The sequence below is a fragment of the Rhopalosiphum maidis genome, chromosome 1 (genome assembly GCF_003676215.2).
Source record: "Rhopalosiphum maidis isolate BTI-1 chromosome 1, ASM367621v3, whole genome shotgun sequence".
Lineage (NCBI taxonomy): Eukaryota > Metazoa > Arthropoda > Insecta > Hemiptera > Aphididae > Rhopalosiphum > Rhopalosiphum maidis.
Genome location: NC_040877.1, coordinates 15,881,588 through 15,908,667, shown reverse-complemented (window position 1 = coordinate 15,908,667; position 27,080 = coordinate 15,881,588). Strand labels below are relative to the sequence as shown.

The window sequence follows — 27,080 nt, the reverse complement described above, 5'->3', positions numbered from 1 at the left end:
TATCAATTATTTTTACTATTAAGTTTAATAATATGAATATGAATGATCATCATAGTAATATTATACAAACTTACAATTACAATTAAACATGGCTATGTAAAAGTTATCATTATGATTATGAATAAAATAATATTATACACATACATAATATATTATAGTGTATACCGCTTGGCTAAACACAATTATGACAAAAAAAAAACAAAACAGGATCAGGATTAATTTTATATTCGTTAAAACACGACTTAAATACTACTATATACACAGACAAAAAAAAAATACAAAAAAAGAAAAACATTTCGATTTTTCTTCAATTTTTATACATACGCATATTGTATATAAATGATTAAGAAAACTACAACTTTTAAAAGTTGAAAGAGATTAATAAAATATTTATGATCTATGGAACAAATCTTCTAATGGGGGTTGACATTTTTCGAGCATTTTTAATGAAATTTTACATATTCCTTTCTGAAACAAAAATAGTAGTTTTTATTAATTTCATAGTAGTTATAATATGAATTATATCACAATGAATGGTTAGCATTAAAAACTTGATACAGTTGTTTAATTAATATTCAAAGATAATTTCATATTTAATTTATTTAAATTATCATTCAGCCAACTGATTGTATTTTTTGTTAAAAAAAAATTATTATTTATATATTACTTAATACTATATAATTCAATTTATTTCATCACATTGATTATAATCAAAAAACAAATAAATCATTCCACTTCTCGCATCAAAGTATGTATATTAATAAAATCATTAATAAATTAAAAAATATAGACTAAATCAAATGTAAACTACATTTTAAATCATAAAATAGTACATGCAGATAGTATATCTAAATATTAATTTAAGAACATTATTTTTATTTTATTAAGAACAAATGATAAAATATGCAATATAGCAATTAAATTATAATTATTTATTAAGTTTTTTTTACAAAACCTATTTCCAAAAATAAATTTTATCAACCAAAACATGAAACTTTAACAAATATCTAATTAAAATATCCAGACTTAAAAATACATATTATATAATAATTCAATATGTTTCATTGTATAATTATTTTAATCAAAAATTTATCATTCCACTTCTCGCATCGAAATGATTTGTTTTTATTAATCATCAACACATTGAACACAATAAAACAGTTCCACCATTATTTAATTGTCAAAATATTTGATTAATAGGCTTAAAAAATTCACTTTTAAGTATTAATAAAATAAAATGTTTATTATTAAACTATTGAATAACATACAAAATAATGATTAAGTTATTTCATTTTTTTCTAAAATTAAGAGAAAGTTTGAGATAACATTTTTCCTTCGTACTAACAGATTTCATAAATATTATTTTAATTCATTTGAATTATCATTCCACTACTTGCATCGCTGTAAGTTTTTAATCATAAACTGCTGTTTGTTAGTGAACACGAAAAATTATTTTTCAATACATTTCATTATACAATTATTTTAATCAACAGTTAATCATGCCACTTCTCGCATCGAAATGTATTTTTTGTTTAATAATCATTAATGTATTGAATATTATAATAAATTATGTATGTATAACTTAAAACAGTATAGCTAATATTTAATTACTAAAAATTTAATATTAATACATATTTTAACATTTATCATTTAATATATAAGTGAAACAGTAAAATGTTAAACTATTAACTAAAATAGAAATATTAATTTAGATTTTAAATTTAACTTTTTGAAATTAAGAGGGAGTTTTTTATTTTTCTCTACTCAAACAAAATATCATAATTTTAATTTTAATTCATTTGAATTATCATTCCACTACTTGCATCGCTGTAAGTTTTTAATCATAAACTGCTGTTTGTTAGTGAACATGAAAAATTATTTTTCAATACATTTCATTATACAATTATTTTAATCAACAGTTAATCATGCCACTTCTCGCATCGAAATGTATTTTTTGTTTAATAATCATTAATGTATTGAATATTATAAAAAATTATGTATGTATAACTTAAAACAGTATAGCTAATATTTAATTACTAAAAATTTAATATTAATACATATTTTAACATTTATCATTTAATATATAAGTGAAACAGTAAAATGTTAAACTATTAACTAAAATAGAAATATTAATTTAGATTTTACATTTAACTTTTTGAAATTAAGAGGGAGTTTTTTATTTTTCTCTACTCAAACAAAATATCATAATTTTAATTTTAATTCATTTGAATTATCATTCCACTACTTGCATCGCTGTAAGTTTTTAATCATAAACTGCTGTTTGTTAGTGAACACGAAAAATTATTTTTCAATACATTTCATTACATAATTATTTTAATCAACAATTAATCATGCCACTTCTCGCATCGAAATGTATTTTTGTTTAATAATCATTAATGAATTGAATCATAATATATTATAGTTTATGCTTTCCTGATAATTGGTTCCTTCCTTCATACTCAAGTTGTATAACCAATAATTAAATATTAATGAAAACTTTAACATCATTTAAGACATATGGTCTATCATGGTACCTAATAATTTAATTATAGGCTTAGAAAAAAATAATAAACATGATGTTTATTTGTTTTTTTGAAATTTTAAAATTTTTTGTATGACAATAAACAGATTTCATAAATATTATTTTAATTCATTTGAATTATCATTCCACTACTTGCATCGCTGTAAGTTTTTAATCATAAACTGTACTTTGTTTATGTATATTAGAATATTATTTTTCAATACATTTCATTATACAATTATTTTAATCAACAGTTAATCATGCCACTTCTCGCATCGAAATGTATTTTTTGTTTAATAATCATTAATGTATTGAATATTATAAAAAATTATGTATGTATAACTTAAAACAGTATAGCTAATATTTAATTACTAAAAATTTAATATTAATACATATTTTAACATTTATCATTTCATATATAAGTGAAACAGTAAAATGTTAAACTATTAACTAAAATAGAAATATTAATTTAGATTTTACATTTAACTTTTTGAAATTAAGAGGGAGTTTTTTATTTTTCTCTACTCAAACAAAATATCATAATTTTAATTTTAATTCATTTGAATTATCATTCCACTACTTGCATCGCTGTAAGTTTTTAATCATAAACTGCTGTTTGTTAGTGAACACGAAAAATTATTTTTCAATACATTTCATTACATAATTATTTTAATCAACAGTTAATCATGCCACTTCTCGCATCGAAATGTATTTTTTGTTTAATAATCATTAATATATTGAACAAACATCCAATCATTATAAAAAAATAAGTTTTAAATAACTAAAAACCGATACCTAATTATTACCTAATTGACTAATACCTTATTTATCTCATATGGTTACAATTTAAATCACATGGAATCAATCCACTTCTCGCATCAACATTGTACTTTAATCATTAATATTTTTTTAAATTTAATAAATACTTCAGTATTATAAAAATATATTCATCCCAAAAAAATTATTGGTTAAATATTATCAAATATTAAATTTTTTTAATATTTTCATTTTAAACACTTATTAATCAATTAGATTTCATAAAAATAACATTCTAATCATCAACTGTCAATCCACTTCTCGCATCGTTAATGAGTTTATTAATAATCATCAACCAATTTATAAATAATAACTCCAACAAGGTAATACTTATTAAATTATTTGAATTCAAATATTTAAACTTACAACAAAATGTTTAATAATTTTCTAGAGAGAGTATATGATCAGGCTTTTCCCCTTTTTGATTCTTATCCCACATTGCTCTGTACAGCCTTTCTAGGCCATTTGTGTATATTGAACAATTAAACAATGGACTTTCAGACCTTGCTCGCCAGACTTCTGCTCTTATAGTTTTCAAACTGAAAAAATGAATAATTATAAGAAAAATAATTTTATAAATATTATAAAAGAATAAAAAATATTTATCGAAATAACACTTAAGAATAAACACTCACTATTCCTTATCAGTTCCTAGTCTGATTGCGATGTCTTGATATTCCTCTCTAGTCCGCGCAATAAGCTCAGGACATCCAAGTGTTGCTAATTGTGACGCAGCAACTCTGGATGCTAATGTCTCTCCTATAGATTTAAAATTATTAAAATGTATAAAAAAAAAAAACTATAAATGATCATGTATATTACCTGGCAAAGTAACAACAGGTGTGCCTGTCCACAGTACGTCCATACTGGTAGTATGACCATTACAAAGGGGTGTATCTAAGCATACATCAGCTAACTGTCCCCTACGTACATGTTCTTCTTTTGCAGCAACATTACTGAACAATATACGGCCCGGTTCAATGCCCAGACTAGCAGCTGTGCTTTGAATATGGGTTTCACCAACTGCCGGAAAACGCAGCAACCATAATACAGAATTGGGTACAGCTTTTAAGATCTAAACACAAACAATTTTAAAATACAGAACTAGGTACTAAGTGTACAAAATAAGAAAATATCCTCCTTACATTAACCCACATAAGAAGAGTGTTTGGATCTATTTTGTATAATTGATTAAAATTGCAATAGACCACAGCGTCTTCAGGCAAACAATACTGCTGGCGTGTAGTAATAACAATATTTTGTGGTACTTCTTCTCCTGTGGCTGCTTTGTTATTACCATTGTTAGTTGCTAATCCATTTTGTAATACAACTCCATTTACTGAAGTTTGAGCTTGTCCAGAAGCAATCATAGTCTAAAAACAAAACATATGTTATAATTAAGTAAAATATTTCAATTTGTTTTTTAAATTTAAATTACTTCAATTGGTGTAGTAGTTGGCAATTCAGCTATTTTAAAATTAACCTCAACAGGTCTAGTCAGTTTTGAATCAGTGATTTCAGACATGATCACTTGTTTTATTTCTGTTACATTAGTATTTTCAATAATTGGCGATAAATCTGCAGCATTTATAACAGCCACATTGTCAGCCATGTCTTTTCTACAGGTAACCTTATCACATAAAATAATACGCTCACTCAAGTGAGGGAACATTTGTTTGTGATCACCAACAAAATATGTATGTGGCATATAAGCCAATTTTTCACTGTATTGAGAAGCGAGTTCAATAGGTGATGTAACCATATCAGTAATTAAGTAGTCCATAAAGGGAGCTCCACTCGTACCTGGATATCCAAGCCACATGACCTAAAAATTAATTTAATATTATAGTGATCACATAATCGTCACACACAATTTAATTTAATAACTCTAATAAATATAAATCAATTTACTTGAATTGGAGCAGGACGCAGTGCAAATATTTCATTTCTTGCACCTTTTGTGTATCCATTCATATTCACTAAAATGTGAATACCATCACTATTTATCTTATCAGCAGCTTTTCCATTACAAGGTATCTATAATAGACAAATATGGTAATATATATAAACATGGAACATTATTATAAGTTTACAAAATATTAATGTACTTCAATAGAGGATTTTAATTCTTACATTTGATAAATCAATAAAATGCTCTGCTTCTCTAGCGATTTTTGATCTGAAGGTAGTAGTATCATCTGTTGATAAAGCATAACAGAATATTTCAACTTTATCTTTGTTATGAAGACCTGGTATAGATTGCATTAAATGTGAAGTAGGGTGATTTCCAAAATCTGATGACACATATCCAATACGTAAGCGATTGCCAGGAGCCAATTCTTTGGTATAATTATATGGAGGTTTGTGCAAGACTTGAATTTTTTCTAAACACAAGGCAGCATGTCTTCCTGCAATTGCTTTACGAAAATTGTGAGATAATGGGTACAGCATAGAATGATGAGGATGGACAGAAGGCAAACGATTTTTTTCTAATTGTTCAGCAACAATGCTAACCAATTTCTTCATACGAGCTTCATAATCAGTCCAATCACATACAATTTGTAAGCAATGAGCAAGATTACAATATGCATCGGGAAAGTCTGGTTTTAGCCTCAAAGCAGTTCTATAGGAGGCAATAGCTTCTGGTATATTTCCAGAATCCTTGTGAATAGAAGCCAAATTACTGTGAGCATCAGCAAAAGCAGGGTTAATCTGTATAGCTCTTGAATAACATTGTAGAGCATTCTGAATATCTTGCATCTCTTTGAGAGTGTTTCCCATATTTGAGTAGGCATCTGCAAACGTAGGCTGAATACGAATGGCTTCTTGATAGTGGTTTAAGGCTTCGGTTAATTTTCCTTGTTGTTGAAGAACAGAAGCCAAATTGGAATGAGCAGCGGCAAACTCGGGAAAAACTTCCAGAGCTTTCAAATAGAGCCGAGTCGCTTCTTCTATGTAACCTTGTTCTCGTTTTATATTGGCCAAATTGTTCAGAGAATCTGCGTGTGTTGGACAAAGCTTCAAAGCTGTATTGTAGCATTCTTCAGCATCAACAACCTACAATAAATAACATAATCAAGCCACTGTAAAACTTAGAAAAAAATTTGTAACATACCTGTCCTTTTTCTTTTAAAGCATTAGCCAAATTACAATAGGCATCAGGAAAGTTGGGTTGCAGCTCTATAGCACGGCGATATGTATCAATAGCTAAATCAATAAGTCTAAAGAATAATAAAAAAAAAGAATGTTATTTTTAAGAAATAAACAAATTTTTAGTTTACTCACCCTTGTTCATAATAAACACAAGCCAAATTTCCATGCACAACAGCGTTGTTTGGGCTCAATGCCAGTGCCCGAAGATAAGCAGATACAGACCTGAAACCAAGTTCTATAATTATATTCAAAATCTCTAAGTAGATGAAGCATTTGCTTCCAAAGATATTTAAATATAATTTAATCACAAGTGATTAGTTTAACATTCAATAAATAAATTATAAAATATAAATAATATATTAATAAATAATTTTGGTAGTTATTTTCAAAATAAAATTCTACCCATGTAATATAATACATACATACATACATATACATATATATATATATATATATATATACATACACATAGCAAAAAATATAATAACACTGCAAAAAATAAGAATAGTATATACAAAAACCCATGAATCCACAAAGTGAATATTACATACGTAATATACAATAAAAAATTCGTATACGACCACAAGAAACCGTATATATATTTATTATTGACGTTAGTATAAATTAAATCAAATTCTCAACTGAAAACATACACAAAAATACTTTAATCCTGATAAATCTGCTACTAGAGCTCCATTCTTCTTTGAAAATCATAAATCATTCATATCAAAAGAAATCAATTTCACAATGAGACTATGACAAAAATAAAATTATGATTTTTAAAATATGAATAAAAATAAAAATTAATAACGTCGAACACACGCACTTCGATTGTTAGCAAAACGGTTTAAAACAAGACTTAAACAAGTGCTGCCTATATAGACTATAAGTAAGTCGTAAGTCACAATAATCTTTAATACATCGCATGTTTCTACTATTCACTTGATTGTTTTGTTATATATGTGCTCATCTGTAAGCACTATACGTATTGCCTCCGGAAAAGTTTTAAACAATGTAAACATACTCGCACACCAGTTTACCCTGTCAACAGTCAACATATGTGTACAGTCCGTATCATACGGAACGATCCATTTCATTATTGCAATCACATACAAATTGTCTTCATCGATTTTTAAGTTTTTAATGATTTATTAATATTTTAACTAACTGTGAATTATACTATTATATTTAAAGATATAAGGATTAACGTTAACATATAAAATTATATGTTTAAAATTGTTTTTTTTTCGTATTTTAGGTATATGTTTAAAGGTTAAATGAACGAAACAGTATAGTTTCATCTGTAGTCTATACACTACTCTACCTATCTATATATATAAAGTACAATAAAATATTTTTTGCTTCAGATTATGAAAACTAAAATTTAGGTTATGAAAAAATGATTAATTTAAAAAAAAATCATATCATTAAAAACAAGATTTGTTAGTATTTAATTCTTATAAGTGATAAAAGCACTTGTTATCCAACCAAGGTAAAAATGCAGTTTTTTGTTTTACAAAACAAAAATTTTCCAGAGATAATGTATACTATAACATACAAAAGCGGTCGCTCAAATCGATCGCCCCGTATACAGACACCACGTGCGTACCGAAATATACCTAATATTATGTTGATTAACGTAGTGTATTAATCCTGTACAGTTTTGCGACGTCACGCGAAGTTTAATTTGCTTGGCCTGGAAAGACGACGATGGTGCCTCCTTTACCCTGCATACAAAAGCCACTGCGTTTAATGTAGCCGAACGACAACGATTTCGTATACGTATAATATAGTTGACGGGCCAAATAGGGGCGGAATATTGTTGTCGGTGTGTAATAATAATATTGTATACTGTGCATTTATGCGTGTGAGTCTCGATTGTCAGGAACAGAATTCCCAGCAGTCGTGCACACGCTGCTGTAATATAGGTCTATATAGGTTATATTATAGTCTTTCAAGAGGGTCGATATTGCCCCGCCGAAGACAACACGACAACAACGCGAATTTAATTTCATCCGATCACATGATATAAAATCGATAAATTCATCGGAAGACGAAATAATGTCGAGAAGTGAAACACGCGTAGTGCCACGAACAAAACTACTTTTAACGGCAGCAGCGTTAAATAAGTCAAAAAAATAATAAATAAATAAAAAAAACGGTTTAGTAAAAATTATAACCAAAAATCCTTTTACGCTATTATACCAAATTTTTTTTTTTAAATTATGCCGTTCCCAAACATCGGATTCATTATAATTTATAATATTTTATATTAAAATATTATTTGAAATCGTTTTTATTATAATTTGCTTAGTGTTTGTATCTAACTATATAAATTCCATTAAGTTTAAAGCAAATGGGTCGGAGCTCGGAATTAAATTATAGACAATCTGTATCTTTATAATATGTATAATATTATAAGCAGTATTATAGTTATACAGTATACATATCTTTCAAGGAATAATAATATTATATTTACCACACCTAAATAAAATTCATTAGAACTTTGAGATGAAATTAATTGAATTAGTAAAACTTGTAGAATTAATATATACAGGTAATACAGTCTACTTGAAAGTATGATTTATTGAGAGTAACAAACATTTATTAAGCATTAAGCAAAAATAATATTCGACAAGACTATAGATCAATATCAAATTTCAATAGTATTACTTTTTTAGCTATTCGTTTTTTGTTGTAGTAATTATATACAATAGGATTTTGCAGAATTGATAATGTTAATGAATAACGATATACATTTAGTATACAATCTAAGTATATTTTAGGTTTAAATTAAACACAATTGTTAATACACCATTAACCAAGTATTAAAAATCATATAACTAAATTTATTTATCAATTATGATTTATAAAATAAATTTATTTTTAATACCTAAATTCAAATAAATTTACTTTTTTATACTTTGTAATTTAATATTTATTTAATTCTTGGTAATTTTATCCTGATAACATTTAAATCATATTTCCACATTTTACTTTATTGTGTTATTTTTATTTATTAAAGTAATTGATCGATATTTAACTTATGATTGACACTATACAGAACTGTCTTTTTAAAATTTTTTAATATTTGCTTTATATGTTTTTAATGTATTTGATATATTTTTCATATTCAATGTTTCAAAAAGTATTTGTTTAACATTATACTAGAACTAAATGTCTAAATAAAAATGTTTAGTATTTTATTTACTTTATATTTGCTTACTCACATAGAATCTAACGACTGTGGTAGTACACAACACAAATAAAACATTTAACATAATATAAACACTGTGTACAATTTTTAAATAATCGAAGGAGAAATAAATTATAAAATAATAATAATAAATATTATACAACTTTAAACTACTAAATAAATAAAAACAAAATGTATTTATAATATTGCTTACAAATAATTATAGAAAAATTACATAAAATATATTAATATTTTAAAAGTTAAATTTTAATTAATACGAAAAACGTTAAAAACAATAATTACTATGAAATCAACAGTCAAGTAACTGTAGAGTTAATAAATATTAATACAATTTCTTATATTAAACACCAGATATAACAAATGCTTTAAGCTTTATATTATATTGATTTCCGTAAAAACATATATCGAAAATTAAATAGTTATGTATAACTGTAATATATAATTGAAATGGTTTAATTCCATAAACACGCAATAATCGAATAACATGAACAATTTAATGATAATGTTACGGATTTGTGAATATTTAAGTTAGTTTATACATGAAAATCTATCGATTATATACTGTTATTTAAGTACATTTAAGTTTTGGATAAAATTTTTATCTGAAAAAAATAAAAATATAAAATGATGTATCGGATAATATAAATGTTGAAACGTTTAATTACATTTTAAATATACTATACAAAGAATGGAAAACATAAGAAAATAATAAAAAAAGTCCCAAGTAAACAAACTGTCAGTTTTCTACAACATTATTTGATACAAAATATTATTCAGTATTCATGAGCCGATATTTAGTTAGGTTTAGGTATATTAATACCTACTAGTAAACTATATTTTATTGTCAAAAGAAAATACCTCGAGAAAATCGAATTTTAGTTACGAAATGTAAAACTTTATGTATAACACAATAGCAATGAGAATAGAAATAAAAATATGACTTGATGTCAATATTGTATTAATAATAAAAAACTTCATCTTCGTAATCGTGTATTGTTTATAGAATATACCTTATAAACTACAAATCACAAGTTATATGGTTTATAGTTTATATAAGTATTACACAAGACAATGATATTATAGTATCACATAATATATTATGAATATATACAAATTAAAATAATAGTATTATGGACCTTATTCTAAGGAGGTTTCTCTATTGCTCAATAAAATAGAATATTGAATAGTGATAGTATAATATACTAGAACTAGATGATTTTTAAAATTAACAAATTTATATTTATTAATATTGTTATAGGATGATATTATACCTTATAGGTTAGTTACAATTTATACGATTAAAATCGATAAGAATTAGATCAACATATAAAATTATAATGATTATTATTTTATTCCAAGTGCTTAAATCTGTGGTCAACTACACTTTTGATATGCCCATTAGAGTAATACCTGATGTATGGAAGAATATTACCACCTATAATAAGTATTAAGTAATAATATACGCAATAATAGCACTGCGGTGTTTGTAATACTATCAAAAGAGTAGTAAGACGGTAGTGCGAGTGTTAAAACATAAAATACTTACACTTTTATAATATATTTTATACTTGTACTTTGAGTAAAATTAGTAGAATTAAAATTCCAAATACCAATGAAAGAATTACAACAAATTTCGAAAAATTTCAGTGGTCTGTGAACTCGAAAACTTAATAAGATTATTAATAATCAATAAATCAATAAAATGTTTTGTTGTAACACGTGGAAATAATATAATCAAAATCGTAACCTTCAGACTGCCAGAGTTTGAGAAATTATTGTATGATACATATATTTTTTTATTCCCTCAGGGTTTATGCAGATAGTATTATATATATTTTATTTCCATTTATAAACTGTGAATAGGAAGAAAGAAATGCGATGCATTAAACAAGTCATATTTTGCACATGACAGATAATAGTTATGGACACAATACGAAATAATTGATGGATTATAATTTATAACCAATATAGTTAATGGAACTATTAAATAAATCATGAATATAAAATAGTAAAAATATTCGCTTAAAAAACTAAAATGTTATTAAAATTTCCCCAAAATTAACAACCTTGTTTGTTAAAAATTGGAATAAATAATCTAAAATAAAAGCTATAAGAAGGAAATTTATTTAAATCGTTAAAAAACGGAACGTATGTAGTAGGATGTTAAAAATAAATACCAGTCACTTCTTTGTCCAGATATATTATGCGAATATTAATATTTGAAAAACAATTGTAGAGAGGAGCTCATTTATAATATAACGTTAATTCTGTTTAAATTATTATTGTAGTTGTTTGAAATAGGACAAGCGTTTTAATAGCTTAATACGCATTTGATGTAATCCTTTTAAGCGATATAAAGGGTAATACTATATACATTTTGTAGAACAGTTCTTCACGAATAAAAATACTTCTACAACATACACGCAAAATGACGACATAACCTTGGCCGGACTCTAGTGCACATTGCTATTCAGTATTCTTATAATATTATATACTCGTAGGTACCATCGTCAAAAGAGAGGAATAACATTTTCCAAAAAGTTTATATTTAGATAAAACCCTGGCGCGTGTCCAGGCAGTTAACGAAATTCAAAACGTTACTACGGTGAGCGACTCAACTAAATTAATATTATGCTTATTTTACGTATGTATATATAATTATAAATTTATGGTTTTGAAAACTTTTGATCCTGTACAAGTCATGAATAAAACAGTAAACAAGAACACACCCGCCGCTACTTTATATTTAAAGTTTTAATCTATTAATCGGAAGTTACACACGAAATACCACCGCCACCACACCAAGCTGTACCAAACAGCGCTACGCGCGGGGGTATATATCTAGGTTCATGAAATTCCTCTGGAGATATTAATAAATGAATTTTGTGAACGGAAAGTTAATATCGAAAATGATTGCTTTCATACATACATATTACATATATACACATTTTACTGCGAAAAAATAAAACATAATATAAAATAGAAACGGCTATAGGCTATACGATACGACGTGCAATATTGTACGGAAAACGGGACGCACGTGCATGCACGCACGAAAGTTCGACAAAGATGACCACAGGCGGCGGCGGGGCTCGTTAATGTCACCGACACAACAACTACTATACACAGTAGCCGCACTAGTCCTGCAGCGGGGGCTTTTCCCTCGGGACAAAAGACCAACGACGCCAAAGGTATAATAAACTGTAAATACGTGTGAATGTGTGTGTGTTCAAGTGTATAGGTCCTTCGCCTCTAGAGTAGTGACTAGGCGAAACCCTTCAAAAATAAATCAATTCCATTCATTCAACGGTTCGAAAAGTGACGACGGGTCGAGACGAAGAAATTGAAATCACGATATAATTATATTTTCTCGTCGTTCTTCGGTTTTTGGTTCAATTCGACAAGCCTGAGACGGAAAAATAAAATGTGGCACCACAATAATCATTTGGACTGTTGGTCAAAAAACGCAATGCGTACAATATTATAGATGCTTAGGGTTTTAATATTATTATCTCGTACTGCACATGTAGTCAAATAACGCCAGTCTCCTCCGCCCACCCCGCCCCCTTAATCCCGCCGTTTGAAACCCATTATCAAGACGTAGCTAGTCTTTTAATTATGAGGAGGGTTAAGTAATCGGGGAAGGGAGATGGGAAGACAAATTCTTTTTTTTTTAGAAGAGATGGGTTTTTGTATTAATTCAAATCAAATCATTTACACTTACTACGATACATAATAGATAGTACAAAACCTAGCCCAAGTCATGGCAGCCGCCAATATCATTAACACTCGAAAGCACTATTCCGCACTCTACTACAAGGTAAATTATAATAATGTAGCGATGTAAAGACAACATATAAACAGGTCAGATTTCTAAAACGGAAATGGGAGTTAAAATTATACATAACTATAATATTATCACATAGCCCAAACTTTTCGTCCCGGAATACAAGGTAGAACACCCCACATTATAAAATCAAATTGTATTTTATATTTTATTGTCGATTGAAAGTATAAATGTATAATACTGAATAATTTGAAATGCGCATGGCGGACAAAAGCGTGTTGTACAAATATTTGCCTATACCGTTCTCGTCGCGAAAAAAACGTTTTTATTTTTTTCCTCAGCAAGAGCCCCGAACACCGGACGACCTCACCGCCCCCTCACAAAAACGTGTCACTGCAGCGGTGATTAACGTGTACGTTACATACATTATTATTATTATTATTGTTATTATCATGATAACGAATAACGATGATGTCCTGTGTACCTTTTCATCCACCGTTTAATGACGCCCAGACATCCGTCGGCCGGGGCGTCCCGGAGCGCAGCGGACAACCGCGACTCGTCATACCTCCGCTGCTCGTCGGGCGGCAGTATCGTTATGATGGTGTACACGACGATGCACTGATAGTCCATTGCGCACCACCGCGGTACGAGATTTGCCGCGCCGGCGGAGTACTACAACGGACATGCACTGCGGCCACGGTACCCCGACGGGATGGAGGGGAGGGAGGCGCGGACACGCGGTCCTCGGACTACTGTATATATATATTACGAATTATTACGATACTCGCCAAAAACGACGGCCTTCGGTGTCTCGCGCGCGCGAAAAACGGTCGTTATAACAATGTACGCGCGCGCGGTCGCGGCCGCCGCGTCCGTAAGAAAGGCACGCGGCGAACGCGACTCGCGACTGTACAGAGACGACACGGACAGACGGCGCCAACTTTGTACAATATCGTAGTATCTCTCTCTGGACGCTCCCGTACGATGAGGCATGAGCGCGAGTGCGCGCGCGACGGCGAGCAACAGGCGGCCGCGACGGTGGCGCGCCGTGCTCAGCCGTCGTCGCCATGGTGATGTCGTCGAATACACTGCATAGTTGTATATTATATACGTGTAAGGAGGACGCAAAGCTCATGCACGTCGTGTCGAAGGGTTCGTCACAGTGCTCGAGGCGGTGGACGGACGGGTACGGTTCGATCTCTGGCGGGGATTTTTTTTCTCTACACTCGTTCACCGACCATTTCCATTCAATACATAATAATAATAATAAAACGTATACTTTATCGTTGTCACAGCCTTCGTCGCCGATCGCTGTCTCGACGCATTATATTACGTATATACAGAAATACTAAAGGATAAGCAAAATCCGCATTTTACACACCAATATAGAATATAAAATATAAACCACCGATGTATACATAAAATTAAATTCATATTGTGATCGTGGCACAAAGCCTTATCGTTTGTAAAAAAAAAAAATTGCTTCATTATTCACTATGGAGCCCGCAGTCACAGTTGCAGATGTAGGGTAAGGTAACCAACCTACATATTACACGCATATTTCATACAATACAAGTTTACACACAACGTTTCGAATATTATGCCGTTTAAAAACAGTATTAATGTATTATTATGTAGTATGGTAATAAGACACTGTACGATCATAAAATAGAAAAAATAAAAATAAAACACTATAAGGTTTATTTTTTTTCATAATTATTATTATATATTTATGTAGGCACGGGCTATATAGTTTGGTTATGGATTTAAAACAGAAATAATATATAGATAAATACTTCAATAGTTTTTACTATTTCCATAATACCAAGTGTCCGTTTATCAATGCAGTATAATAAAGGCAATAAAGCCTATCTAAACGCACGTTATTGTTAGTCAGATTTCACAAGTGATAAATAAAAAAAAATTAGCCATTTTGTTATAATGAAATTTATTTAAATTGCTAGAAAGGATTAGGACGAATACACGCCCAAGATAAAACCACGTAAAATAGTAAAACATTATTCACCTCGGACGCAATTTAACACTAACCACTACTGACATGCGCCATTCAAAATATAGAGAATTACCAACCACGGTCCTCAGCAAAACAATGATCGTATTGTATTTGATGCGTATAAAATAATGTATATATGACGTATATTATACTATACACACACAATCGTCTAAACGAATTTATGTTTCGACAAAAGTAAAAATATTGGTTATTTCAAGAGTATATCACTATTTTTTTTATTATCAGTATAACTAAATTTTACAGTCTTGTTATCAAGACTCAGTTTTGAAATATTAATACAAGTACAAAGATAAATAGTAGAATCAACATACAGGTAATTATTTAATTTAGATTTAGAGTACTTACATAAAAATATATATATGGGCAGTGAACAACTACATTTTATGTATTCTATTCTAGTTACTATCTAATGTAGGTACCTCACTAATTTTATTTTATTAATAATACCTAGCTTTTTATATTTATTATAGTTTTTTGTATGATATATAGTGATGTATTAGTGTATATGATGAGAAAAAGTTGAAATCAATATTGGTATAGTATTTAAATTATAACCATATCTAATAAACTCAATATACTATTTAAATTAGGACTCTTTTTTCACTAAATTATACCTATTTTATTTTATTTTATCAGAAGTTTAATATAATAATACTAAACCTAAGCACAATTCATAAAAAATTAAAATTTCCTTTAAATTATAACAGATATATTTACATAAGCAATCCTTTTCGTATACCTAAATAATAAAACTGAAATTAAACTAGAAATTATAAACAATAAGACCATCGATTGTAAAGATATAATATAATCCATTCTTATTTTACCAACGTCCAACACTTAAACATAATATTATGGTATAGAATTAAGGGGAAGACTTACTATAAAGCACGCCTGCAGTTGTTTAAAGATAAATAGAAACTTCATTATCCCGAAATTACGCGTTATTAAATAATCATTATACTTATAAAGTGAATAATCCCGATGTACAGGATAATTCACCAGGCATGTTCACCCTAATTTTTCTTTATAAAATATATTTATTCAAATTCTGGTTTTTGGAGTATTTAAATATTATATTAAAAAAATTAAATTTATTATATACCATTCTAAGGTAAAGTTTATGTTTTTAATGAAAACCAACTTTTTTTTACTGTAAATTGTTAAATAGATAATATTTTTGAAAATGATGATGCTATCTACATCAAAATTCGAACGAGTAGATTTGAAGTTATTAATTATATATCCTAAAATGGCCTTAAAAATGGTTTAAAAATAAAAAATTAGCACTATATTTCAAATTATAAAACTATAAAAGATCAACTATTATTTTACTATAAAATGAATACAGCTCCAATGCTATCTTCCAAACAAAGTTAAACAATTCTAAAACTACTCATTCAAATTTCAATTTAGAAGAAATTGATAGTAATTACTTCAGAAATTATTGCACCAAAAATGATGGGAATATGGATTTATTATCAAAAAAAATGTGCTTAGAAATATGAAATAAAAATATATTATAAAGAATAAATCGATCAACGCCTACTCTCGTTTCACACAGGTTACAAAATAAAATGATGCCATAGGTAAAAAATATATTTTATCCTAATTCGAATAAAATACTCGTACCTATATTGATTAATACGGACACTATAATTTGTTTTAGACATTTATAAACTCATAAGCGTAATAATTGAACACCGTGTTATTATTGGAACATATATCGATTTTCATTTCCCCATATAATCTAGAATCTAAATGTCATAAGGTTTTATCATAAATTCATATAATTATTCATTTTTATATCACTTATCGAAAAAAAAGACTGGTAAAATCTGCAAAAGTTTAAATTACACTCTTTCAACTACAAAAAATAGTAATTAAAAAAAGGAAAAAATTTAATATTCTGTACATAATTAAGCTTTTACTGCTAGTTGATGAATTCAACAACTACTGAATCAACTTTTTATTTAAATAACAACAAAAGAAAAACAACAAAATCTGGGCGTTCTAATTACTTTTCTACTTTTCTGATTGTTAAAAGTTTATTAATTATGAAAGTATAAACGCAAATAATATAATACAATCAGTTAATTTTTGAAGTACAAGGAACATAAAATATGTACCTAATGTGTAAAACAATTGTATTAGGTAGTTTTTATAAATGATTAATTTATGGGGGAGGGTAGATGTGTACTTATAATGTATCTTTTTATTCTTTATATGAATAGTATTATATACAAATTGTAAGTTATATATAAGAATATTGTAAATCATAAAATTAAGTTATAAATACATTTTCAAAACGCTAGATATAATACAAATAAATAGGCACATAATACTTTATGCATAGCATATTAATTATATAATTTACAATTTCCGCTAGTCGTCAGTATTAAATCAAAAACTGCAGATATAGGGATAGAGCCTGTAGTTACTATGGTAACGGCCAAATGTTCAATAGGGGTTCTCAAGATATATACATTTAAAATAATATATTTACATAAAAATAATTAGAATTTAGTTTTTCGCAACTTGATAATCACTGAAATTAAATTTATAACAAAATAAATAATTCTGGAGAAATAGATAAATGTTATACAATTAATATTTCTGAGAATTATACATTGGACATTTGAGTACAAATACAAAATATAAATTAAATTTGTTTTATAAAATGAACTGAATTTCTCGCTTTTGAGTAAAATAGAAACATTTTCGATTTAATTTGTTAATCTATAGTACTATGGTATTGATTACAATTACAGTTAAAATTTAAAATAAATACATCTATCGTACATTCATACAAGTTCTTTTACAATAAACTTAATAAAAATTGTATTTATAAATTGTATATATTATTTCAGTGATTACCAACAAGTGTGGAGGGGGATACCAGTATTTTTATTTTTATATTCAATATTTTTTTCTTATACTTAATATTATTACTTCGTAAGTTGATTTATAATACGTTTTTAAAATTATGAAAATAATAAAAGTAAATAGTTGTACAATATATTGTTATTTAGTATGATTTATTTGTATGGCTAACAAAATAAAAATGCGCCTAAATTAATTTAAGAGGAAGGGGGAATGCGATTTTTGAAAATTTACAAGGGGGCGTACGATGAAAAAAGTTTGGAACCACAGTATTATTCTATTTAAAATAACCAAGTGAATAGTTATCAACACAGCGGAATTAAGCATATTTTTTATCCTTGGCAAAATATAAAATTAGTGCCCTTTCATAATTCAGTCCCTAATATTTTATCACTGTTATTTAGTAATTTAGCGTCCTCTCAACCAAGACTTCCGGAGAAAGTGTCCCGATTTCCCCCCTCCCGCAACTAAATCCCCGGCATTGGTTATAAAACATAATTATGTAAAATACACTTCTCATATCTTTGAATTCACAACTACTACATCAAATAAGAATTTTCAGATCTTAAATATTTTCTTAAAATTTAAATATTAGAAAATGATTTTAAGCCATTTTTTACAGTAAATATATACAACATATTTTATTATAAAATTAAAGTAATGAACTCCTTACCGATCAAATATCCTTGATTCTTTTAGTACATTCCCAAGATTTATGTATGCATCCAAAAAATTAGGATCCAAAGCAACAGCTTTCTCAAAATGATGAATAGCTAACCATATTTCATTCAGAGAGTTGAATACACATCCAAGATTGCTCCAAGCAACAGCAAAGTCTGGTCTAGTTTCAATTGCTTTCAAATAACATGACTGTAAATACAAAATATAAATGGATCCCAGAGGAAATTCAAGGAAAGGAACAAAAAAAAAAACAATTAATAATAAGCAATAGCTGTGTCTTATAGTTTAAGTGTAAACGGAAAACAGATTGAAAAAAGTGTTATGTACAAATTCCTCTCCAAAAAGTTTTTAAAAAGTTGGGAAAGCGCAGAAGAAGACATGTAATATGCCAGTCTAAACAAAGACTAAAAATTGTCTGTGAAGGCTGCTAAAATAATTTTACACGAGAAACTTGTTTAAACAATTAGTTTTCTTTATCTAAGAAAGGAGGCATTTATAATAATTTTAACAGCCAGCAGACAAAACGCGCAACTACGCTGCAACATAATACGACCAAAAAATATTCTGATATTTTTGAAATCGTACTATGCTTATATAAAGGGACCTAAACGCGCTTAGCCATACTTTATATTTTATATTTTAACACAATAGAAGTGTTAGGAGAGAAAATGTACACTAGCGCGCATGCTTCGTCATTAACTTCGCATTCCTTGACACATTCCTATAAACAAAAACAAAAAATGCACTTGTTAAGAAAAAAAAAATCCTAACATCTAATACATTTGCCCACTTCAATTGGAGAAAATCATGACTATTGACAACTTAATATTAAGTATACTTATAGTGTACACATCACAACATTTTTTAATATCATAATTTTCTCAAAGAAGTAATGAAGAATTATGATATTAGAACAAAAATAAAATAAATTTTTGGCCCTTTTTGTAAAAACCGGCATTGACACCGTTGACATGAACATTGTTACGAGAGTGTGAGGCGAGTGGTTACCAATAAATTTAGTACTTTTGGTGTAATTTCCCGTTTACAAAATTTGATTTTAAGAGGTGTGAATTACTTTGTACCTATTAATGTATGAGGTGGTAGCTATTCAGGAAATAGGAACACACTCGCCGTACATCCTCATCAACTAAATACACAACATTTTCGTATCATGGACCTAGATAAATTGATGGATGGTACCTGAAATTAAAAAAAAAAAAATCCGAATGATATTAGTATGCACTGCTTGTTCTTAATATATATGTATAAGAAAAACTGAATTCCTTTCACGAAAAATAATTATTAGAATTTCGAATTTTGAAAAAATAGTTTCATTGAAATTTTTGATATGAAATTTAATTAAAATATTAAATTTAACTTCAAGACTGTATTCATTCAGATGAAAAAAATTGTCTCATTACTTTTTATTGTAGAACAAATTTTAAATGTAAAATTTAAAATTGAACAACAAAAGCAGTGTTATAAATATTAAGTTTAAAGTGTTTAAACAAATAGTATAAAAATTTTAAATTTTTAATGTTTAAAATGAGTCCTAAATACAGCCTTGAAAGAATACTTTCTCGATCAAAAACCCGCACTCGAACGTTTTTGAAAATGAATGGAATCTATGCATTAAATGTAATAAACTTTTTTTCACACAAACAAGAAATTAAGACTAAATAGAATTGATTTAAAGAGAATATAATTATTAGATGATAAAATTCCCAGATCGAGAAAGTGGCAAAGATTTGTTTTAATTACTTACCATCAATAATAAGGAAGGCAGGGTTGTCCATCACTTTTTGAAACCAAGAAAACAGTTTGGAAAAAAATTAAAAGAAATTGCAGGAAAGTGAATGAAAGATGAAAAACAACGAAAGGTACATTGGTAACTTTTTGTTGTAGATCGGCGCATTGAAAACTTTTAATGAAATCTCATCAACTAGATGAATCAAAGTTATTGATATGTCTATCTATTGTAAAGACTTAAGATAATTATAAAATATGGATATTGTAAGTTCAAAATTGTTCTTATATAAAAATAACTAAAATAATCTTAGTAATATTATGCATATAGGGATGGAATATTTAGCAAACTCACATTTCTTTTGAATACTTGTATTATAAATGTATAACCAATGAAAATTTAAAATTTAAAAATATAACATTTAATGATCATGTTTTTAAGTTATGATTAATAACACGTCTATAATTTTTATCTGTTATCAAACCATTTTGATAATAATTTAATGATTTATTTTCTTAACTAATGTATTAATTATGTGTAACATATTTGATTGCCATTAAAAAATTGTACACTATATATTATATAATATACATGCAAAAATCAATTAAAATACAATAATATATTAAGGCCAATTCACTGAAATTGTGAGATAACCTAATCATTTAAAATTTTTAACAAATAATGAAAAACAAACAAAATTTATAAGTGAACATATCGAATTCCACATGATCAGATTACTAAGATTACTATAGATTCGGAAATGGTTTTCAATAAATATGTAATTAAAATTATTATTAAATATTAAATTAATTAATAAATATGATAATAAGTAAATAAAAAAAATAATAATTTTCATTGCTTTACAATAGATTTAATTTAAATAGAAACAAACTTAGTTAGGTTAAATGCTGAGTAAAATTTACTCAATAAAAATTAAAAGACAGCTATTGGATATTCATCACCAAAAACACATAGGTTTCAATACTTAATCTGTTATTTATTTCTAATGTAAGGAATTTGAAGTTCTTTATTTAACTTTAAGTGATTACATCATATATCGGCCATGATGAAAAATGAAATAATTGCGTAGGTATTAATTAAAAATGAAACAAATACAGATTAAACATTGCAAACTAGTGCTTTATCTATATTCACAGAATACAATGAAAAAAATCAAATGCTCATGTTAAAAAAATTAATAGTTTATTATATAATAGTAGGTAAAAAAGGAAAATTATGAATTAAATTTATATGAAATTTCAAAAAATCTTAATTTTTTTAAACCAAACATTTAATTTCTTTCCGCGCGAAAATAAAAATATGCAAGCGCCGCGCACGTCAGTTGAATCATTATGTAGGTTTTTAAAAACCATCAAATTTAAAATTATAATAAATGACAATCATGAAAATAATTATTCATAAGATTTTACATAACTAAATTAATAAAAAAAAAAAAAACATACATAATGATTAAAACTGAAATTCCGCAAACAACCAAAAAAAATACATTATTGTTCACGGAATAAAATTATTTTGATAATACTGAAGATTTTGAACCAATCAATGAAGAATAATAAAGCCACAGCTAACAAAATTCATTCATTTTTTTGTTTCAAAAAATTCGGTCATTATTCGCGCAATAGATGAAATCCAATAGCGGTCTTGAGATGTTAAAATAAAAAAAAAACTATTATTCAGAAAAATGTATACTATTTTTTATCAGTGACCAATCTACAACAGAACACCTGAAAAATTAATTAAGCAATACAATTAGTATTTGGCATTACCTTAGCCTCGTCCAATCTGCCTAATGCTTTCAACAAATTTCCAAGATCGCTCCGAACACAATACAATTCCTAATTAAATTAATTAAATGTATTAATTATTTATTTTATACAAGAAATAAAAGTTCAAATTAAAATTAAAACTTACCGGGTTATACTGTAATGCTGTAACATATGCTTGAACTGCTTGTTCCATATCACCTGCAGCTACTAGAGCAGCAGCTAGATTTATGTAACCATCAATGAAATCTGGCTTCAAACGTACAGCATGACGATAATTATCAAGTGCATCTTGAAGTTGTCCACGTTCTTTGAAAACATTTCCTAAATTACTGTAAGCTTCAGCTAGTAATGGATTATGTTTAATAGCCATTGATGAAAACTGGGCAGATCTAAAGGAAAATAAAAAAAAATTAAAAAACAAAGTTTATATTTAAGTTAACAGTAAACTAACTTATCTAAACGTCTGCATTGGAAATGAATTGACGATAAAAGTAATAGTACACCAGTATTATTAGGTTCTTGACGCCAGAGCTGCATACAGTGTCTTTCGGAGCTTTCATAATCTCCAGATTGGTATTCTCTATGTGCTAATTCTAATAAACCTGTAAAAAATAAGATAATTTGATTTAAAAAATTATTTTAATAATATTCTACTTAAACATAAATTATAAATGCAACTCACTATTGAGTAGTTCAAATAATAAGTAAAATATAAATACTGCATAAATTACATTTAAGTACCTAATTGTTACTAAACATTGTATGTGAAAAATTGGAGGAAAATATATGAGTTGAATAGGTTCAAGTACTTAGGATTGGTGGTTTTAAATATAAGATCAAAAATAGAAATTAAAAAAAATCATCAGATTTCTAGTGTAGCAAGAGGATATTGTTAAAATTAAGATAGATTCAATAAAGCAGTTATGAAGCCTGTCATGTTGTATGGATTAAAACGTTTAGCATTAGACAATAAAACAGAACAGAGATGAAAATACTAAGGTGAATGATGTGTATTGCGTAGTATGATTAATCTGAATAGAATAATAAGTTAATACATTAGGGGAAGTCTAAGAGTGAACAATGAGACCAATAAGTTGAGATATTTAGTCATGTTATGAGAAGAAATGATTCAAACTGTGAAAGTAGTTATGGAAATTAATGCAGAAGGAATAAAAGGAGAGGAAGAACGAAGAATTGAGGCATAGACAGAATAATGAATAACATAAAAATATATAGTATGAGTAATAAAAAGATGTGAGGATAGAACTGAATAGTAATGAAGAACAAGGGTGGCTAACACAATATAATTAGAAGCAAAGGGTAAAAAAGAAATCACAAATTTAATTTTTTTTTCTATTAATTGTACTTGAAACATTTACATGGAGGGTCTTAATATAATTTTATCACAGTTTACGTTTTATTTTATTTTTAATAATAAGATTATTTCATAAACAACAACTATAAATTTAGAACAAATGAAATTTTATTATTGTATCGTGTCGCATTTTTATTAAATTATCTAGTATCTATTGATTCTATTGTTTATAAATAATTGTATATTTAAAATAAACAAATCTATATTATAAGGGTACCAGGGAGGTTAGAATAGAGATAATTTGGTCTAAAGCTTTTTACTGTAGGTGTAAATTTAATTATGTTTACAAAGTACCAAAGTATAAGCTGATACTAATATTTTTTTATTACACTTCAAAATTCTAACCACTATCTTTAAATTGTTAATTTATTGGTATTGATTAATCAATCAATATCAAAAAACATAAATGAGCTTAAGTTTTTAAATAATATGTTAATGACTTTCAATAAACTTGCTGCAATAACAAAATAATTTGAATAATAAGTTGCATAATCAATAACTATATACAATTAGCTTTCACTAACAAAATAACACGGTTAACGACCAAATTGAAGTCCTAATCACAACCTTGTAACAAACTACTTACTATTTATTATATATAAATAGCCTTAATATTATTACTTTTGAAAAAAATATTGGCTACTATTTCACAATAACTAAGATTAAGATCATAAATTTGTTCTTCAACACACGAGAAAAATTAAACATTAATAAGTAATAACAATGATAAATGTAAATTTTGTTTAAATCATTGCCTAGATATATATATCTTATACATTTGAAAATGTTAAGGTTCTGAAACGTTAGTAGGTACTCAGTATTAAATACTTAAAATGGAATTGTGTCAATGCAGCAATAATATTATTATACCTTAAGCACTCAATTAGGCAAGTCCAGAGTAGAGCGTGAAGACGTTCATCTAAAGATTGTGAGAAACACTAATCTACGATTTCGGTCCATAACATCTGTTGCATTCGTAAACATTTTATATACTAACCGTGATTGATGTGCACCACCCTCGGATTTTTGCTGATCGGAAAAAAGCCAGGCATCAGAAACATTTTAGTTAAAACGAGTCAGCGGACACGTTGATAATAATATAATATTAAAATCAATAAAGGTAGTTGAAGTTTGAGTAGTGTAGAAGTACACCTCTAGATATTATCGGTATGAACGTTTACAAAAACGTCATCACGTGCGTCGTACGTAGAACACAAAAAAGTCGAGATCGAGAACATGTAGTTGTAACTTGTAAGTATGGAACGCGACTACGCGAGTGTGATCCAATGTTAGAGTCGGACGAACGTGGAGGAAAACATTTGACGAAAATACAAAAACACCTTCAACTACAATGGTATATTATTGCGATAAAAAATTATAGATAGTCGATGGTCGAAACTGATTTGATAAAAGTAAATGAACCTAAACAATACATTGGATGTTAGGATCGAATATCGCATGGCCAGAATAGGTACCTCTATGGCTCTACGATTAAACACTTCCAATAACATAAATTATGATAATATTTATTATCGATGGTTACGATCAACGGCACAAGTAGGTCTATTTCTGTCAGTCATCGCGCACACCAGCACATGCCGTGCATAGGTCTCGCAAGCTGAACACCTCTTGTTGTCGACTCCCAGTCACCGACCATTCCGTCGGTCATTGTCTAACACGTTAACGCACTTGAATTTAGAATTAAGAATGATACTAGTATGATATCGTAATTGTTATTCACACGGCATTTATCATGGTATTCGGATATCATAATATGTACAAAGTAACATCGATAATCGTTATAGCCTCCACACTTACCGGCCGACGCATTTTCTTCGAGTTTCAGAATGACCGTGGCTCCTGGGAGCTGATGATGCGTCTGTGACTGCATCTTGTGCTGTCTGTGCCTTGTAGTGGTATTTAGTCGTAGTCAGATCAGAGTGTAGACGATATTTTTACTATTAATTAATGTTAACGAACGTCGTCGTCGTCGTCGCTCCGGCCAGCCGAAACGAGCGATACGTAATATTTGCACGTAAATGTAATTACAATTTACGGTGGTCACACACACACTTGAATTACGAATACAGCTCAACACTCATAATATAGTCGTGCATAATACACACGCGGACACACAGTACACACACAGACACAGCGGAGAGCGCGCTCGGCAGTCGGTACCACTGTCGTTGGACTGGTGTAGCGGCGCGGTGGTGGTAACCGTCGATGCGCGCGCCGATCCGGTCACGCACGACGCCGTGCGGGGTAGGGGCCGATCGGTTTTCGATGGAACTGCCGGCCACGGTCTTCGGCGGAGGGTGCCGAAAATGAACAAACATCATTAAAAGCGCCAGCGTAATGACGTGCGCGCGCCGTTCAGGACGGTTTGGCGTTTGGTGGTGGTGAGGGGGAGCGGTGTCGGCGCAGCTGCTGCTGTTTGCCCGTGACTATTGTCGTCGTTCGGGAATGGGTGGCGCGGAGTGGATAATAAACAGCATATGCCCTGCAGCTCATGGAGCATAATACAAGCATAAGTACTCCATACTTCCATAGCCCTACTGCTGTTGCTTCGTCCGCGCTCCATCGGACCATCACTACTACCACCATACCGAGCATACCGTTGCAAGCGCAGTGTCGCCCGACCAACGAACGTGAAATTCTCAGCGTACCGATTTCAATCGATACGGAGAGGTGGCGTTTGCAGTTCAACCAAACCGCTTATTCGTTCATTGTTTTTGACTTTTAAATATAATCCAACATTCCAACCCTTAGTCCTTACTCCTTACCTTAGGTCCCCACATCACCATTTACCGTGGAGCGATGAATAGATCTTTTATTTTAGGTATTTGCATACCTTCTATTTCTTAATTTCTAGCCGAGATCTTATGCTTTATGCCCCGTATTCGGTGCCGTCGGATTAAAATAGTAAATGCTTGATGTATTTGTGAGAAAACATACAAAAAATCCATCCCCATTATTCTCAGTAATGTTATTGTCGCCATATTTAAATAAATATAACGGGTAATAGTGTAATACTACTTAAAAATAAATAATTATCAAAAAAAATCGCTTTGT

At 28.6% G+C, this 27,080-nt stretch overlaps 1 protein-coding gene across 3 annotated transcripts; it reads right to left on the bottom strand.

Annotated features, from left to right (window-relative positions):
• Window positions 1–204: 204 nt before the first annotated feature.
• On the bottom strand, window positions 205–26,169 carry LOC113549149 (UDP-N-acetylglucosamine--peptide N-acetylglucosaminyltransferase 110 kDa subunit). Of its 3 annotated transcripts, none has more exons than XM_026950321.1 (15): window positions 25,824–26,169; window positions 23,082–23,232; window positions 22,776–23,019; window positions 22,631–22,699; window positions 19,089–19,285; window positions 6,623–6,712; window positions 6,453–6,558; window positions 5,471–6,394; window positions 5,249–5,374; window positions 4,776–5,162; window positions 4,483–4,710; window positions 4,160–4,412; window positions 3,973–4,096; window positions 3,704–3,876; window positions 205–468 (listed from the first exon to the last, which is right to left on the bottom strand). In XM_026950321.1, exons 1-14 carry the CDS (start codon window positions 25,894–25,896, stop codon window positions 3,714–3,716), a joined length of 3,135 nt encoding a protein of 1,044 aa, XP_026806122.1. In that variant the 5' UTR covers window positions 25,897–26,169; the 3' UTR covers window positions 205–468; window positions 3,704–3,713. The 3 variants fall into 3 exon arrangements, with proteins under 3 accessions (XP_026806122.1, XP_028044391.1, XP_026806123.1); XM_028188590.1 differs by lacking the exon at window positions 25,824–26,169 and adding an exon at window positions 25,003–25,253; XM_026950322.1 differs by lacking the exons at window positions 19,089–19,285; window positions 22,631–22,699; window positions 22,776–23,019; window positions 23,082–23,232; window positions 25,824–26,169 and adding an exon at window positions 13,979–14,215.
• Between the last annotated feature and the right edge of the window lie 911 nt (window positions 26,170–27,080).

What these genes read in the sequence shown, in the direction of transcription:
- LOC113549149 (XM_026950321.1), bottom strand. Translation starts at nt 25,896, where the DNA reads ATGCAGTCACAGACGCATCATCAGCTCCCAGGAGCCACGGTCATTCTG. An exon ending in CGAAGAAAATGCGTCGGCCG is followed by an intron (nt 23,233 to 25,823) that starts GTAAGTGTGGAG and finishes TATTTTTTACAG; the next exon opens with GTTTATTAGAATTAGCACAT. An exon ending in TGCGTCCTGCTCCAATTCAA is followed by an intron (nt 5,163 to 5,248) that starts GTAAATTGATTT and finishes ATTAATTTTTAG; the next exon opens with GTCATGTGGCTTGGATATCC.